We start from the raw sequence: 20,213 nt of genomic DNA on the forward strand, positions 1-20,213 counted from the left end.
GGAAAAATTCAGTGAAAGTTTTGCTGCTATTAGATTAATACTCTGCTTTTAACATGGTCGACACAGAATCTGGTCTCCATTATGGAGAGTTGTGTTGGACTATGAGGCACTTTTTTAAAACGCTGATAACAGACCAACATTGAATCAAGATCGATATTTAACATTGATTTTTTTCATCAGGTTTGCACTTTAAAATAATGTTATTTCAATTATAAAGAATAAATCAAGATGGACATTAAAAAAAAACCACTTATTTTACATCGAATCAACATTGAAACAATAACGAATCAATCTTGCTTTATGTACAACACGATCTTAATTAAATCTTAAATAAATAGAAAAAAAATCTTACTTTATTTCTATGCTGGTGAATCACGTCCGTTTTTACATCTTTCAAGCAGAGACTATGTTTAATTTCATTTAGATAGTGTGTTATATTATTAATGCATTTTACAGCAATCAGAATAAAAAAAAGCATTATCAGCAGTTTAGATCAACAGTTTCCCAAAATCACCTGATCATATTTTCTCTTGGCTTTATATATATTTGATACATGTATATAAAATAGACCGACTCTAATTTGAGAAGAATATCCTAGTTTGTGAAATAAAAAATGAAATTAAGCCATCTTCTGCAACATATTTATTTAAAATGTAACATACAAAAGTCTTAACTGTAGATATCTGTGAAATAATCAGAGAATCTGATCACAACGTCTATGTACAATTTATATTTATGACACGAGTCAATAATCTGAGTTTGAGGGATGGACGAGACTGTTGGGAATGTTGGGATTATTCATGCCGGGTCGCGTCGATCTGAGAAAAATAGGGAGAAGGGGGAACTGAGGAAATTACACATACACTCTCAGAACTTGTACCTTTAGGGGTACAATGGCTTGTCACTGGGGCTGTACCCTCAAGGGTAAAGCTTTTGTACCCTTGGCATAGGGTACATATATGTACCCTTTTGACAACTTTTATTTCCTCTATTTCAAGGCTACTCAAATATACGCAATAAAATCTACCTTAAATAATGAAGGTATCATTAAAACCTTTAAACAACAACTTTAAAAAAAAAAAAAAAAAAAAAATTGGCTTAGCAGAGGCTGTCTCTATACCTTAACCTTTAAAAGAAATGGTACATATATATACCTTTTAATGCTTGGGAACATATATGTACCTTTTTGACCCTCAAAAAGGTATATATGTACCTTGAGGTCCAATAATAAGCCCTATGTGGTACGTTAGTGTAGATTTACCTTGGGGAACAGAAATGGACTCCTACTGTACCCCTATTTCTGACAGTGTACTGTGTGGAAAGTTGTATTTGTATTTGAGGAAGGAAAACAGTGGACTTGGTTTCATATTTCCTCATTAGAATGATGGACAGATAACTTCTCTATATCATCTCAACACAAACACACTTTTTCTTCAGTCAGTCGTGTTGTGTGATGATCACTGTATATCAGATTATATCAGGTAAGATCTTCTTTCTGCTCATAATGATCCTCATCACTCTCTTTATGTCAAAAACATGTATTGATATGTGCGTGTTACAGTTAGTTATAATTGATTTGTGTGTAGTTATAGTTGAGTAATTTGAGTAATTATAGTTAAATAACTCCAGAGCACTTACTCAACAATTTTCAGGTCTGATGTTTTTGGCAAACAGCTTGTGATTCTAAGATTATTTGTAATTCTTAATTTCTAGGAAAACAACAGAGCATTATTTCATGCGCTATCTCACGACCGATTTATCTAAACCCCAGTGATGGGTTTAGGGACGGGGTCAGGCGTATAGCTTATATCTCGTAGGAATTGATCAAGTTGTTTCATCCTTTATTGCATTATGCTTGACAATAACAGTTTTAAAAGTCTCAATTTGAACTCTAATCCAAAATCAAATGCTGTGGAATGTTTTACATGTGTGTTTGAAACAATGAGCCTTTTTATAAGTCATGTGTCAATGCAATGGCTAATTTGTTTATTCTCTAACTGTAAAGGAAACTCGTCCTCTGAACTGGTTTGTGGATAAACAGAAATAAACTGACAATGGCTTCCTTTCATAAAGGTGAATATTCTTCTTGTGTTTAAAGGTTGCCTCTCATTGCCTCTCTTTTGAATACATAATTATTTTATATCTGGGATTTTTTTTTCTGACCATAAACAAATATTTGAACCAACATTTTTTTTTTCAGTGCATTGTGTCACTGTATATACAAATTATTGTTTCTGAAGTTGTTTTGCAGAAGATAAAAGCTGTATGACTAATTTCAAGTAAGAATAACATTTTAATGCTAACATTTTTAGAACGTTTATCAATGATATGTTGGCACAACGTTCTACTAACATTTTTGGTAACTTTGAGAGAACTTTTATCTAAGTTAATCAGCATTGTGATAAAAGTGTTTTATTCACACTGTTAGACCTTACCGGGGTTTTTTACAGTAAAATACTGGCAACACTGTTGCCAGTAAAATACTGTTAATTGTACAGTTCTTTACTGTAGTCTAGTTTGTTTCTGTAAAAATGCACTAAATTCTAATTCAAATGAACTAATTACACTTGCAGAAACCGACTGTCTTAAATTGACCAACTGTCATTTAAATGTATTAACTAAAATTTATAATGCATTAATAATGTGAGCAAAGTAAAACCGTGAACTTCTTTCATTTGAGACCACTAAAAAACTATTGTACATAAAAAGATTTCCACTGGATCAGCAACTACACAATCACCGCCTGTTAAATAAAGCAACATGCAGCAAATCATCAATGTTTGTAGATCTTCTCCTGGACTGAAGCTCAGGCTCTACTCTTCTGCACAATGGTGACCCAAAAAATTAATTTTACAGTAAACTACTGGCAACAGTGTTGCCAGTATAAACCTGTTTTATAACTTACAGTTTATTACTGTTAAAATACATTTTGTGGGTGTGTCTTTTTAGCTTACACTGTTAACCCTTTCAACCCCACAGGAAATCCACACTACAACGAGTAAAAGTAACATTGAGACAGTGTTGCAGTGAGATAATTAAGGGAATATGTAAGTGATTGTTGAGCATTAGTGATGAACACCTGCTGTTAATAAGCAGAATCACTGAAGAAAAGAGAAACACAAGAACAGAAAATAGAGAAACACAATAACTACGACTGACTTCCAGCCATTACACATTATTACACTTATTATTAACCAGTATGACTTTATTTCTGTCATACAGAAGTTGTTATTGAAAATGTTTGTTTTAAGTTACCATTATAGAGATCAGTGCTTGCTTTAGTTGGGATGTTGATGCTAAAACATTCATTTTTCTTTTGCTGCTTGAGCTGTGTTTTTGCAAGTCACACTTGTGCGCACAGTTTATGAATGATTGTGGTTGTAATGCTTATGATGACAAATTCATCATATTGCCTGTTCATTCACTAAGGAATTAATTCCTACTCATTCAGAGTTTTATCCTCGATCAAAAGTGTTACATTAGCACCACTGTGAAACTACAGCAATAAATTACTATGACTCTTTTTTTTTTAACACATCATGCATAAACCAAAAAAAACAGAGCTACACTATGTTTTAGAAACACAGAGATATCACAATTTAGCACATTAATGTCAACAATGGTGGCAATATTTCTTTTTTTTTTATTATTCATGCAGCAGTGCATGCTGGGAGTTTTATATTATCCTGGAACCCAGCATGCATTGCGACATGAAACTTTTCACCATTGTTGAGATTCATATGCTGATTGTTGATATCTGTGTGTGTCTGAGCCAAGACGGAGTAAAATAAAATTGAATGCACTATATGATTGTTATTTTTCAGAAGACCTGATAATAAAAATGTTGATTTCATTTTGTAGATACACAGATTTATGCTAAATATGACATACCCATAATTTCAATGAATATATACAGGAATAATCTAAAAATCAGACATGTCCAGGATGATTGTGACATCATCACAAAAGAATAAAAACACCTTATAAACTACCTCTTGACTTTTTCTTGCCATAACAAATGTGTTTTATAAACTCACTGTTACAGCAGTCAGAGAGAGATGAAAGATAAGAAGTCCAGGGACAAGAGACCAACTAAAGCAAATACTGATCTCCGTCATGGTGACAACAAACTTTATTATTAACTAAATCTTTGTTAATTCTGAACAAGAACTTTTGTACATGTATGAAAGAAATAATCGTAAACTGGTTTGTAAACTGGTTTCACACTCAGTATTGCTGGAAGTCAGTTGTAGTTTTTGTGTTTCTCTTTTTTCTGTTCTTGTTTGTCTCTCTCCTTCAGTGATTCTGCTTATCAGGTGTTCATCAGTTTCTCAATTCACTCACTTCTTTTCATTCACTCTGTCAAGGGGACTATATTAGTGAACTAATGTAGGGAATAGTGAATGAGGGTATTGGGTGTGATTGGGAAAACAGCCTCTGAGTGTCGATTTTGAGCACTGTTCATTTACAGTATATTCCTGTAGGCTATTTTTGTTTTCTACGGTATATTACTGTTTTAATGGAAAATGGTATGATACTGTCTGAATTACGCCTTTTTTTACAGCAAGGGTTAACAGTGCATACAACAAGCAAAATGCTCTCAACTTAAATGAATACTGCTATTTCCTGTTGAATACATAATTCTTTTATATTCTGTGATTTTTTTTTCTGACCATAAAAAAATATTTTAACGAAATAGTTTGTCAGTGCATTGTGTCATTATTTGTGTCACTGGATATACAAATATTGTTTCTGAAGTTGATTTACATAACACAAAGCTTTATGACTAATTTGTAATGAGTAATATATTTTTATGTAATAACGTTTTTAAAATGTTCCACTAACAACCTTAAGAATAACTTTTTATTGCTAACTTTTTTAGAACTTTATCAATGACATATAACGTTGGCACAACGTTATAATAATGTTACTGCAAGAACGTTTTTTTCATAACTTTGAGAGAACTTTCAGAGAACGTTAGCCATTAATGTTCTGGGAACGTTCCCTGTTAGCTGGGACGTATGATGAATGTAGTTACTCAGACTCAATACATAAAATTTTAGTGTTTTTACTGACTTTTTCTTCATATTTCAGGTTTTATAAAAACTCATCCTCTCATCTCTGCTATTCTGTGTAAGTCTAAACAGTGTTTTTTGCTTTTGTCTGTATGCTGATGTAATGACCAGTGAATCAGATCTGGTTTATCCTTCACGTCACTTCACACAGTAAATTCCCCGGTGTTGAATTACCATCGCTCAGTGTTCATAAGGGAAACTCCAGCAGAGTGTTCAAAGAAACACAGAAGCAGTGTTAGAGTTAATGAGATAATTAAGTAATTAATTGAGCGATGATTGTTTGATTATTGTAGAAACCTGATGATAACAAGCAGAATCACTGAAGAAAAGAGAAACACAAGAACTACAACTGACTTCAACCACAGCTTTAGATGAAATCAACTGGAAAAAAAAAATTAATCTCTATTTCAAACCAGACTGACTTCTTTTTCTGTTTGTTCATCTGCAGAATTAGCAGAGGTTTAGATGTTAATGATTTATTGAAAATGTTTGATTTTATTGAATCAGTGTGCAATCTGGTTGTGCAATCTTAGCTTTTTATATCCGTATGACACACACATCATACTTCATATAGATACTCTAGAGCTGCAATGGAGCTTTTTTGACAGAAAAGGCTTGAGAGTTTCATAATGTGGAAAAGATGGATGAGAATAATAATAATTTCTAGGATAGACAATACAATATTCTGTGAAAGAAAAAGTCATGATGACAGAACTTTCATTTTTTGGGTGAACTATTATTTTAAGTACAAGTTTATATGTATGTATGTTTATTTATATTTAATTGTGTCCTAACCATGTTGATTCATTTGTATTTATAATTATTTTTTAGATGTCTTAAGACTGTACTTGGCCTTTTCAACTGTCTCACCGGTGATGACTGCAATAGGTAATGTACACTGAATTTTTTTTTTTCATTTCAACTTAGAAAATGTACTTCATGTGGAAACATCTACAATAACTGGTTGAAATGTTGAAATTAAATACATTATGTAAGATTACTGATTATAACTGATTTCAACCAACCTAAAAAACATTTTTTTTTTTTTTTTTTTATAAGCATAACTGTCAGTAGATATAACCTGTGAACCTGTAGATATAGCCAATGAAATAAAGTAACACACAAAAATTGGACAGGAAATAGGCCTATATTAAAATATTAAATATGAATATGAATATCCAGGGACGGACTGGGGCTAAAAAACAGCCCTGGACTTTCTCCCAAATAGGCCCATCATCCGGCCATTCGCCTCTAGCCGTGTGCGACAGACACTAGCCAGGATGTCCTGATACTATGCCACAATACTGTAGCCTATCAGACAAGGTATTCACAGCAAGTAACATCTCAAAACCAATGATGATAATTGAGGTTGTGTTTATTAATGAAGCCTCAGCCTTCAAATAAAAACAAAAAATGTACAATGCCATAAAATACAAATAATGAAATGTCACTGGCTACAGAAACCCCAAATTACACAAACTTGTAATTATAAAACATATAGTTACTATATACCAGGGTCCAACCTTTTTGTGTGCGAGGGCTACCTCAAGGGATAAAATAATCTAGAAGGAATTTTTATTTGTTATACTCCAATATTTATTATACATATAACATGGTGAAGCTTTTTTACTTTTCACCATCATATGGGAAATAATAAAATATCTTGATATTCTGGTTCAGACTTACAAGCATTTAAAAAAAAAAAAACAATTCCTGAAAAATTGTGAAAATATTTATTGATTTTTTTTGTTGATTTTCTATAAACCTATTGTATATGTTATCAAAAACAGTAGCCCAAACATTTAGTATAAATATAAATGAAAAAAATAATAATAATAAAAAAAATAAACTGCCATAACTTCTAAACAAAACATTACTGCATTAGGCCTACATTTAATATATTTATAGCATTTTAAATATGAATACAGGCACATTTCTGCCAAAAAAGTTTGTTTTACTAAAGTTAATTCATAAGTTTTGGTGTGAAATGTCTTCTAGCTGGTTTGTTCTCGGAACAATGTTTCGCCTGTTTTTTTTTTTGTTTTTTTTTTTTTGCGTCAATATGTTGAGAATATCAGCACTGTTTCATCTGGCTTTTTACAAGCTTAAATCACATAGTCATTTGTGGGTTTATAATAGAGATAGATAATTCTGCGCTGAATTTAAATGCTTCTCAGTGGATCGCGCAGCTCTGTGTAATAGCCTACCCAGTGGGCATTTGATGTCAATTCAACATCAATATGACATCACATTGATGTCAAAATTATGTCACGAAATAGGTCAAAAATGAAAGTCATATTGACGTCAAAGTGTCGATGTCAATTTGATGTCAAGATTTTGACCTCTGCTGATGTCATTTTGCCAAACAAAAAGGTGAAATGCATGGCCGTACACTTCACTTAAAACTAACCAGATTTACTTTATTTAATTTCCGGTTTAATGAAATCATATTTTGTATTTTAAAGTCACCATGATGGTGGTTAGCGTTTGCTTTAGTTGTGCTCTTGACCCTTGACTTTTTAATGTACATTTTTTTCTCTGGCTGTTTATCTAAAAAAGCCATGACGAAATGAGATCAGGTGATGTTGGCTGTTTATTGATGATGACGATATCATCATGTAATTGCCTGAATCCCTGATCTTATTCAGTGTCCAATGCTTTGATTATATAGGACTTATGGTTTTAATACTGTTTTATTCATAATAGAAGTCATTTGATTCTACAGCATATCTAGCAGTGTTGTTTATCAAATAATATACTTGGTTTTTAAAAACTATTTAGTGCACAAAAACCTTTAATCTATGACATTACTTAGACACACACAGACATCAAGAAACTGCATATGAATCTCCACAATGGTGACAATCAAACAAAATATCCAGATAATCAGATCAACTCCAGCTGCATAATTTATTAATGCCGCAATGCATGCTGGGAGATATGGGTGAGTTTTGATTGGTGGTACCCAGCATGCACTGCAGCATGAAGCATTTCATTGATTGTCACCATTGTTGAGAGTCATACACTGATTCTTGATGGCTAAGTAATAATGTAGAGGAAAAAGTTTAATGCACTAAATGTTTTTAAAATCCTTTATATTATTTGATTAACAACTTTGCTCTCATGCTGTAAAATTACTCATGCACTGAAACTTAATTCATGTCTCCGATCAACTTATTCTTCCAGAACACAAGAAAACAGCCTAATTCTTCTTAAAAAAATAAAATTGTTGCCGGAATTTTGAACAAAGATAATCAATGTGGGCTTTCCAACGATCAATGATCAATGACCACACCTACACAGCAAAATCCCCAGAGTTAAATTAACTCTGTTCAGAGAACATTTGGTCCCTCTCTACAGAGAGTTAAAATAACTCTGAATCAGAGTTAAAGTTAATGAGATACTTAAGTGATTAATGATGAACACCTGCTGTTAACAAGTTCTCAGCAGAGGAGGATTCAACAACTCCATAAACAGCATTACCAGCTTTATTTATTACTAACCAGATTGACTTTATTTCTGAAGTTCGTATTGAGAATTAACAGAGGTTTAGATGTTGACGATGTATTGAAAATGTATGATCACCATTACCGTGATGAGTGTTTCCTTTAGTTGGGCAGTTTGACTCTAGCTTATTTTTTTTTGAGTGTTTGTGGTTTTTGTAACAGCTTTTACCAAAACATGTAATTTGTTGCAAAGAATGCCAGATGCAAAGATCTTCAGGTGATCTAGTTTTCAACAATAAAAAGTAGAGTGATGCGCTTATATCATCACTGTCCAAAAGTGGTCATTTGATGTTAATAGATTATATTCACTAACAATACTCTCTTTCCACAGATCGGACATTTTGAATTTTTTAAATACATAATAGGGGAATTTTTTTTTCTAAGACACAGACATCAATAATCAGCATATGAATCTCAACAATGGTGACATGTTTCATGCCGCAATGCATCCTGGGAGCCATGAGTTTTATACTATTGTGGCTCCCAGCATGCATTGCAGCATGAAGCATGTCACCATTGTTGAGATTAATATGCTGATTATTGATGTCTTTGTTTTAAAAAAAAAAATCCCCCATTATGTATTTAAAAAATTCAAAATGTCCGATCTGTGGAAAGAGAGTATTGTTAGTGAATATAATCTATTAACATCAAATGACCACTTGTGAACAGTGATGATATAAGGGCATTTTTTTACTATCTGCTGTTAAAAACTATATCACCTGATTATCTTTGTTTTTGGCTTTCTTTGTAACAAATTACATGTTTTGATAAAAACTGTTACAAAAACCACAAACTTGCAAGAAGAGTCAAACTGCCCAACTGAAGGAAACACTCATCACTATAATGGTGATCATACATTTTCAATAAATCATCAACATCTAAACCTCTGTTAATTCTCAATAAGACCTTCTGTAGACGTCTGACAGAAATAAAGTCAGTCTGGGGTGCGTTTCCCGAAAGCATCGTTGGCCAACTATGGTCGCAAGTTCCGTCGTTACCAATAGAGTTCAATGGACATTGTGATGAACTTGCGACCATAGTTGGCCAACGATGCTTTCGGGAAACGCACCCCTGGTTAGTAATAAGTGAAGCTGGTAATGCTGTTTATGGAGTTGTTGAATCCTCCTTTGCTGAGAACTTGTTAACAGCAGGTGTTCATCATTAATGCCCAATCATCACTTAATTAATCACTTAAGTATCTCATTAACTTTAACTCTTATTCAGAGTTATTTTAACTCTCTTTAGAGAGGGACCAAATGTTCTCTGAACAGATTTAATTTAACTCTGGGGATTTTGCTGTGTAGATACTTATATCCACCTGCTCAATGATATTATCATAGATGATGACTGGGTTCAACTGCAGTGAATTATAAACAGTAAATAGTGTCATTCTTGAAAGCATTTTACAAAAGAAAACATTGTGTAATGCTCCTGTTTGTGTTTTTGTATTTTATGAGTGACAAAGTGTATCACTAAGTGTATGGGTGAAACCTTTTCTAGTGTTCTGGAAGAATGAGTTGATCGGAGACATGAATTAAGTTTCAGTGCATTTTGAATGTGAAATGAACTGCTGTAAAGCTGTAAGTTGGTTAGGAGAACTGAGTGAAGAGTTTTGAAAATGTACCTAAATATTGAGAAATGTGTCCTAGCGATTGTAAAAACCTGTAATTTAATTTAATTTGGCAGGGTAAATCCCAGCGTTTTCTCTAGTTTATTTGAGAAGTTGCACATATATTGGTAACAGTACTGTGAGGGTTGTTGGCCTGTTTTCTCACCTGAGACAAGCACTGGCCTTTCAGGCCTTCCTGCATTGATATGTAAATTGCATGTTGGGGGGAAGTGCAACAACTCAATACACTAGAGTACATACACATGAAAAATACCTATTTTAGAATATCAAGGATAGTAATGAGTTATGGTTAAATAATTCAATCATTAATACTACAGTCTTAAATTATATCTTAAATGATATCAGGTTAAAAGACCATGATATCTTCTCCAAACCAACTTACAGCTTGACAGCAGTTCATTTCACATTCAAAATGCACTAAAACTTTATTCCTGTCTCGGATCAACTCATTATTCCAGAACACTAGAAAAGGTTTTACCCAAAAAACACAAGTTAAATAAAAAACACAAATAACAGGTAGCATTATAACATTTTTCTGCTGTTTTCTGTTGTTCAGAATTCGCAGCATTTTATGTCACATGTTCATTGTTTACAGTACAGTACAGTACACATTTTCTCCCCAAGTTTCCCCTTTTTATAGATGGTGATGAAACTGCAAGATTAATACCTGTATGTGTTCAGCTACATCTAATTGTTTTGATAGTATTTAATTTTTTAGATTCTGAATATATTTTAATACGGTATTACTGTAGAAGTGTTGCAAATGTCTGTGCCATTCAATGTTGTATTAATGCATTCAGTGACTACATCTTCCAAACTACATATTTCACTTAGACACAACCACTGCCAAAACTCAGAGCCCATTTTTATACACTCTTTTATACGCTCAAAACTGTTAAACATATACAGTAATTGAAATATCTTATTAACTTGATTACAGAACTTGATTTACTATACAGGCTTATTTGCACATGCTTACATATTATTTCCAAGACTGTGTTATTTATTTTAAAAACCTAAGCTGGAAGAATGAGTTGATCGGAGACATGAATTAAGTTTCAGTGCATTTTGAATGTGAAATGAACTGCTGTAAAGCTGTAAGTTGGTTAGGAGAACTGAGTGAAGAGTTTTGAAAATGTACCTAAATATTGAGAAATGTGTCCTAGCGATTGTAAAAACCTGTAATTTAATTTAATTTGGCAGGGTAAATCCCAGCGTTTTCTCTAGTTTATTTGAGAAGTTGCACATATATTGGTAACAGTACTGTGAGGGTTGTTGGCCTGTTTTCTCACCTGAGACAAACACTGGCCTTTCAGGCCTTCCTGCATTGATATGTAAATTGCATGTTGGGGGGAAGTGCAACAACTCAATACACTAGAGTACATACACATGAAAAATACCTATTTTAGAATATCAAGGATAGTAATGAGTTATGGTTAAATAATTCAATCATTAATACTACAGTCTTAAATTATATCTTAAATGATATCAGGTTAAAAGACCATGATATCTTCTCCAAACCAACTTACAGCTTGACAGCAGTTCATTTCACATTCAAAATGCACTGAAACTTCATTCATGTCTCGGATCAACTCATTCTTCCAGAACACTAGAAAAGGTTTTACCCAAAAAACACAAGTTAAATAAAAAACACAAATAACAGGTAGCATTATAACATATTTCTGCTGTTTTCTGTTGTTCAGAATTCGCAGCATTTTATGTTACATGTTCATTGTCTACAGTACAGTACAGTACACATTTTCTCCCCAAGTTTCCCCTTTTTATAGATGGTGATGAAACTGCAAGATTAATACCTGTATGTGTTCAGCTACATCTAATTGTTTTGATAGTATTTAATTTTTTAGATTCTGAATATATTTTAATACGGTATTACTGTAGAAGTGTTGCAAATGTCTGTGCCATTCAGTGTTGTATTTATGCATTCAGTGACTATCTTCCAAGCTACATATTTCACTTAGACACAACCACTGCCAAAACTCAGAGCCCATTTTTATACACTCTTTTATACGCTCAAAACTGTTAAACATATACAGTAATTGAAAGATCTTATTAACTTGATTACAGAACTTGATTTACTATACAGGCTTATTTGCACATGCTTACATATTATTTCCAAGACTGTGTTATTTATTTTAAAAACCTAAGCTAGACTGAAATGTGCAATATTTCTACCGTATACCACATTGATATGTATTCTGAATATTCTTTTTTTGAAAAAAAATCTGAAAAATTAAGATGTAACTAAACACTTACACAAGTCTTAGTCTTTCATTTTCATCACCATCTATACAAAAGGAAATCATTAATGTAAACATGAAGCATGTAACATAAATTGCATTGAATTCTGAACAGCAGAAAATAGTCCATATTGCTGCCTGTTGTTTGTGTGTTTTTTGTTTTGTATATTTTATTGTGTTTGTTGGCTGAAACCTTCACTAGAGTTCTGAAAGAATGACTTAATTTGACATGAATTATGTGTTTTGGTAGTTTTAATGTGTTTTGAATGTGAAATTAACTGCAGTGAAGCTGAAAGTTGGTTAAGACAGTGGATTGAAGAGCTTTGAAAAAAGTGATAAGTATTGAGAAATACATACATTCTAATTTAATTTAATTAGAATATAACATTCTAATCTTGTTGGATAACAGATTATGATCGGGTTACAAGCATCACCTGTCAGTCAGGGGAAATGATACATTATTGCGTGTAATACACACACACCCTACAACCATAACCCTAACCAAACATATAATATGTATTACATATTACACACCACTACTAAACCTACCCTAAACCCACCCATGCATATCATATGCATTATGCACACAAACTCCTTTCCGCATATAAATTGCACAATAAATGCAATGTGTGCTATAGAGAAGCATTTAGTGTAACCAGGTTGGAATGACGTACCAATTTCACAAATTCCCGTTTATGATGTTTACGCAGATGGGAAATGCATCGTTTTCAAAGGTTTGCATTGTCAGGCCCCCACGACAGGCCCCCCCCATTTGAAATGAACGGCCAAAACTTTTCCATTTTCAGTTGAAAATTATGTCGTGTAAACAGACCCTAAAGCGTTTATTATTTATTGCACTTTAGTTTTGTTAAAGGTATAGCGGAGGATTTTTTACTTCCGGGTGGATCACCTATACTATTGGTCCTCCTAATTGTCAATCATTCTGGTGAATCAATCAAACTTATTCAAAAGTGGAGAGGGTGGGTCTTATCTAAAATTCGGAAAGATCCTCCGCTATACCTTTAATTGTTCATTTAAGTTGGCCTATTTATTATACAGTTATATATACAGTTTTATTCTGGTTTACTGTGTTCACAGAAGCACTGCGGGTGCTTGATGTGATGGTACGTGTGAATCCTCATGTTCTGTTGTTTATGCTGCTATTCGCACATGTAAATCTACATGTTTGAGGTATTTGAATCAGTCACAGACTATCATCTATTCTAATTCCATTTAATTCTAATCTAACCTTCAAATCATGTCAGTTAACTGATGATGACTGGTTAACAAGCATCAGCTACTTCATATATTTCAACTGAACCAACTAAAAATGTTCAGTGCAGCAAGTCTACATAACATTTTGAGATTGATCTCCAAAATCTTTATAGTGTGTTTGTGATGGCAAGAAATGTAAAAAGCAGCCAAACAAGTATCGTTCTATACCATCCAACTGGGGACGCGAAGTTCATTTTAAATTAAGAAAATCATTATTCACTGTATAAAGTATGCTTTACACTATACTAAATATAGGTCACCTGAAATCGTTACCTTAAAGAGCTATTTCTGTTTGATTAATTCCATAAACCCTAAAGGGACTGCATAACCAAGCAGAAAGTATCTATGAAGAGAGAAAATAAGCATTAAATAAAAAAATAAATAATATTATGAATGAAAAAAGGCATAATATATAATATACTATATAATATACTACATATATATAGTTACATAATGAAGGCAGACTTCACTGCCAGTTCACTTCACTGTTCACACACACACAGCTCCATTGCAGGCTATGAAAGTCCCCACTTGTATAGGTAGAGATCGTTCAGAAAGTCCTCACTTGGTCAGTGTAGAGCGACATTGGTCTGTTAGTAATATAGACATGTATGTGTGTGTGCAATGGCACATAACAATGGCAAGTAAATTGTTAGGGACTGCATAACCAAGCATACAAAGTATCTATGAAGTGAGAGCGTTAAATAAGATAAACAATATTATGAATGATAAGGGGCATCTTTTTGCCTCTGCTTTTGAACTGTTGCCGTCGGGCCGTCTGTATTTTTTACCTGTTGTAGATTTAAATGGTCTTTCCTCAAGCAATTCAACTTATAGTTACAAAATAAAGACAGACTTAACTGTTCACACACACACAGTTCCATTGCAGGCTATTGTGAGTCCACTGTTGTATAGGTAGAGATCGTTCAGAGTTGAGATTCCATCTTGGCATGTTTAAGGTTTTTTTTTTTTTTTTTTCATATTTGAAGTTATATTATGAAAAAAAGACCTTACAAGTAATTTTGTATTTCCTTTTTGTTTCTTCAAAATGACCAGATGCAGCAAGTCAACTCAAAAGTTTTGAATTTGATCTTAAAGAAGGGTCCACTGTTGGATGGTAACGAGCGACACATGTTTGGTTGCATTTAAATTGAGCAATATTTCAAACACTGACTATCTCTAGTTGATGTAGTCTATCTCTCATGACTACATCAGCATCCTAGAAACAAAGGAAACAGAAAAAAATGACATCTATTGATTTTATTAGAGTATAAATTATGTTTTATTTAATAGGCCACAACAGAGAATTAACTTCTTAAAGCAATAACTTTGCTGTAATGTCCACATCATAAAGCTTCTGATGTTTTATAGTGCTTTCATTGAAAGTGTTATGATATTCTGTATTATTTGTTGGTATGTAACTGCTACTGAGTTACAGAAGAAATTATTAAGAAAATTAGTGACAAGTAAATTGTTAGGGAATAGGGACTGCATAACCAAGCTTAGAAAGTATCTACGAAGAGAGAGCGTTAAATAAGAAAAATAATATTATGAATGATAAGAGGATATTATCGCCTCTGCTTTTGAACTGTTGCCGTCGGGCCTTCTGTATTTTTTATATATTTTTTTATATATATATATATGAAGAGTTCAGATGCAAAAGCCTCTAAGTGCCATCTGAAATTTTCTTCTAGAATGATCATTTTTATCAAGCTTGTATATTTAAGTTAAGTAATTTCACTTTAATGACAATTAATAGGTAATTTTCATTGCCATTTAAGTGAAATTGTTGAACTTAAATATACAAGCTTGATAAAAATGATCATTTTAGAGGAAAATTTCAGATGGCACTTAGAGGCTTTTGCATCTGAACTCTTCATATATATATATATATATATATATATATATATATATATATATATATATATATATATATATTTAGAGTCAGACCCGATCAAACCACTGATACAGTGTTGCTGAGGACACTACTGGAATAAAACACTTCACACGCTGCGGAGAAACTCACTTATTTTCTGTAAAATAAAATACTGCTGTTTTAGTGAAATCATTTTTTTTTCTTTCATTATTTGCATATGAAATATTGAGGAAACTGAATGTCAGATTGTTAGTTTAATATTAGTTCATGGATTCCCGCTGAAAACCTGGCAATGGTCATTTTGAAATGGTCATTTTTAGACCAAGAAAAAAATGGAAATAAAATCTTAAAATAGTAATAATAATAATTATGTACATGATTATTCTGGTATGTAATGTGTTGACGTTTAAATAATCCTATAAATGCATTTGAAAAAAATATTGTGGATCGAAATGAATCGCTCCGAATTAGCAAAAAAAGCTAAAGCTGAAACTTGTTCATTTCTTAATATATTTTCATAACAGCTAATCTCTCAGACCCCTGCTACAACTACACTGTGCTGGACAATCCATGGAGATCCATCAATAATACATATGTCTCCTCCTACATGTGTGACACGTCTGTCTCCTGGAGCGGCTGGTATCGTCTCTTCATTAACGGCCTGAGCGCTCATATCCCAGACACATGTGTTGCTCAGTACAGCTGTGGCACTGCTGCCCCACTGTGGATACGTGATAGACACCCAACAGTAACAGATGGAGTCGTCACTCGAGATGTCTGCGGTACCTGGGTCGGTTACGCTGCGAGTTACTGCTGCTATTTTGGGTCTTTTCCCATTAAAGTCAAAGCCTGTCCAGGCAATTATTATGTCTATGAGCTGGTTAGTCCAACTCTCTGTTCTTCAGCATACTGTGCAGGTAATTATATTCACATGAGCTCTTTCTACACACTCATGATATTTGTGTCTCTGTTCATTAATCACTATTCATCCAAACTTTCAGACACTGGCATCATTAACACCAGCCCTACAACTGTCACACCAGTGACCATCTCACCTGGTAATGTTACACACTGTGTCTCTATTGGCTTATTTTCTGAATGTTTTCTAATGTATGTAGGCTACAGATCAGGACTGCATTTCCCAAAATCATCGAACAACTGACACCAATGATCTCTATGATCAACTTAGGCTTACAACCCACATAGCAACATTGTGTCGGCCCAGATCCGGCCCACATCTGGCACACGTGGAAAGATGATCTGGCCCACATGCAGCGTGGAATTACGGCACTTGGGTGGGCCACTCCTGTTTGCCAGATCTGGGCCACAAGCAGGCCATAGCAATGCCACATGTCAGCCAAGAGCAAATAAATAAACCAGAACTGGACCTTATCTGAGCCACAAAATCTGTGTATATTAAATATGAAGTCATCTCAGCCTGTTAACAAAAAGAATCACTGAAAGAAAGAAGAGAACACAAAAAAGAAACGAGCAGAAACACAAGAACTACAACTGACTTCAGCCACAGTCTTAGATGAAATCAACTGAAATAAAAGAAGACATTAAATCTGTGAAGATCTCAGCAGAGGAGGATTAAACAACTCCACAAACAGCATTACCAGCTTCACTTATTACTAACCAGACTCACTTTATTTCTGGCAGACGTCTACAGAAGTTTTTATTGAGAATTAACAGAGGTTTAACTCTAATGTGTTTCATTTGAAGTCACCATAACAGTGAATAGTGTTTCCATTAGTTGGGCTCTTAACTCGTATTATATCTTTTATTTTTTTTGGCCGCTGTGACAGTGTGTTTGTCAAACACATTTGCAGCAGCAAAGAAAGCTAAAGTGAAACGAGATCAGGTGATGGTTTTATAATCATCATGAAATAGACTGTTTCACTGAGGTAATTTGAATCTAACAATTGTGTTGTACCATTAATATATTCTCATCACAAACCCTGTGTTACTGCAGCGTGAGGTTCAGCAATATTATAACAATCAGTTAGAAGATTTTAACAAACATGAGCACTAAAAATTACTGATCGATAACAAACACAGACATCAATAATCAACGTATGAATCTCAACAATGGTGACAATTTAAAGTACCTTGCTGCAATGCATGCTGGGTACCATCATTGTACAAAACTCCCAGCATGCATTGCAACATGAATAAATTATGCAGCTGAATTGTCCTATTATTTTAATTCTAAATATGTGCTTTTATTTTTTGCTGTTGTTTTTTTTGTGACATTTAGTAGCTTTTCAGTGATGTTCTGAATTAATCTGTTTATCTAAAAAAATATATATATTGTCACCCTTGTTGAGATTCATGTGCTGATTTTTGATATCTCTGTGTGTCACTGTGGATTCATTTTTTATGTTCATGTTCGTTAAAATCTTCTAACTGATTGTTATAATATTGCTGAACCTCACGCTGCAGTAACACAGGGTTTGTGATGAAAATATATTAGTGGAACAACACAGTTGTTAGATTCAAATTACCTCAGTGAATCAGTCTATTTCATGATGATTATAAAACCATCATCACCTGATCTCATTTCACTTTAGCTTTCTTTGCTGCTGCAAATGTGTTTGACAAACACACTGTCACAGCAGCCAAAAAAGACAAAAGATATAATACGAGTTAAGAGCCCAACTAATGGAAACACTATTCACTATTATAGTGACTTCAAATGAACCAGAGTTAAACCTCTGTTAATTCTCAGAAAATACTTTTGTAGACGTCTGCCAGAAATAAAGTCAGTCTGGTTAGTAATAAGTGAAGCTGGTAATGCTGTTTGTGGAGTTGTTTAATCCTCCTCTGCTGAGATCTTCACAGATTTAATGTCTTCTTTTCTCTTCAGTTGATTTCATCTAAGACTGAGGCTGAAGTCAGTTGTAGTTCTTGTGTTTCTGCTCGTCTCTTTTTTCTGTTCTCTTCTTTCTTTCAGCGATTCTTTTTGTTAACAGGCTGAGATGACTTCATATTTAATATACACAGATTTTGTGGCTCAGATAAGGTCCAGTTCTGGTTTATTTCTTTGCTCTTGGCTGAGATGTGGCATTGCTATGGCCTGCTTGTGGCCCAGATCTGGCAAACAGGAGTGGCCCACCCAAGTGCCGTAATTCCACGCTGCATGTGGGCCAGATCATCTTTCCATGTGTGCCAGATGTGGGCCGGATCTGGGCCGACACAATGTTGCTATGTGGGTATGTGTATAATGTTCATTATAATTTATCTAGCATAGTGTTTACATTGGTTGTATTAAGCATGTAAAATAAATTCATGTTGTCAATTACATTGAGCATTTTATAATTTATTTAATTCATTTTCATATTTTTATTTAAAAGTATTTTTGCTGATAATACTAAAAGTTTTATCAGTCGTGTATGTATGTGCACTCTGTGCAAGGCATTTAGTCCAAAGAGACACAATTATTACAAAATATGCAATTATTTATTTAAAAACATTGCAAATACTTAAACTTTAACATGTAAATGTGAGGAAAAAGTTCACTTTAAAACTCAATTCATATCTTATTTTCAGAAAATAATTTAAAACAAAATAGAGCAAGAATTTACATGTATAAAAGCAATTAGAGTGCATTCAATGTCACTTATTTTAAAAACACTGCAGAAAATAGTTTTTATAACAAATCTGGACGCTGCATATAAAACTGTATATTAACACACACACACTGAAAAACAGTCATTAAAGATACAATGCTGGGACCGTGCAACATTTTTTGTCCTTTATTTGTATACTGGATTTAACATAAACCCATTAACAAAGCAATAAATTAAAGAATTGACAAAATAACATTGAATTGAATTAACAAAGTGCGTAACCCCTATCTTATCTGCTTTCGGCCCCACTCAACCAGCACTGGCCTTGGCGAGACTGCTGCTGGAACTACAACTCCTCCAGAAGAGAGCACTGCAGCGAGACGCTCTTGCGTTCCTTCCCCCATTCTCCACTGACACCTGCTGATTGTTGACTCTGTCTGGGACCTGATCAAGGTTGACTCCATGGCAACTGCTGTGTATCGCTATGACATCCTGCGGACTGAGGCACCTAGATTAGGATGTCAGGCGTAGCGACTCTCGAGGCCTACACATACACGAACTCTTACATATTTACAGATATGCAATCATCCACCCCACCCCCCATCCCACGCCTTCGACGCTTTGTACCACCAGTCTGACAGGCGGGTCTGTGACCAGCGCCGAAAATGGCTGCAGGACCGGATGGCTGCTTGCCTGTGCTGGGTTACCTCCATCCCCCACTCCCCTCCCCTGTTGCAAGTCTTGTGTGTTCATGCTGTGTACTGATTATGTGCAAATGTTGCTGAGGTGTTTTTTTTACTGTTCCCAAACTGTACTCCTTACAGGAGCATAGTCTGGGGGTTGCCTTTTTTTTCTCCTCACCTCTCCTCATGTTATGCTGTATTATTTTCCTCAATGCTCTGTCTTCCTGTTCTGTCTACCCCCTTGTCAAATTGTATGTATGTTTGTATGGACAGGTTGATGGCTAATTTCGCTGGTACTTGTGACTAGTGACAATAAAGGCTACTACTACTACTACTAC

At 34.0% G+C, this 20,213-nt stretch overlaps 2 protein-coding genes across 2 annotated transcripts in view; one reads left to right on the plus strand and one right to left on the minus strand.

The window, feature by feature from the left end:
- The first annotated feature begins 1,435 nt into the window (after window positions 1-1,435).
- Window positions 1,436-20,213, plus strand: LOC311077905 (pancreatic secretory granule membrane major glycoprotein GP2-like). Its single transcript, XM_084106553.1, has 7 exons — window positions 1,436-1,481; window positions 2,006-2,073; window positions 5,095-5,133; window positions 5,907-5,963; window positions 16,145-16,537; window positions 16,622-16,678; window positions 19,510-20,213. Exons 2-7 carry the CDS (start codon window positions 2,055-2,057, stop codon window positions 19,614-19,616), a joined length of 672 nt encoding a protein of 223 aa, XP_083962679.1. The 5' UTR covers window positions 1,436-1,481; window positions 2,006-2,054; the 3' UTR covers window positions 19,617-20,213.
- LOC311077982 (uncharacterized protein) overlaps window positions 19,364-20,213 on the minus strand; it is a gene marked incomplete at its 5' end in the record, with an annotated part of 46,777 nt that continues 45,927 nt past the window's right edge. The window contains one exon of the mRNA XM_084106627.1: window positions 19,364-19,476. The remainder of the gene's footprint in view (window positions 19,477-20,213) is intronic.

The sequence above is a fragment of the Abramis brama genome, assembly GCF_963993115.1.
Source record: "Abramis brama genome assembly, chromosome: 2".
In the NCBI taxonomy this organism is placed as follows: Eukaryota; Metazoa; Chordata; class Actinopteri; order Cypriniformes; family Leuciscidae; genus Abramis; species Abramis brama.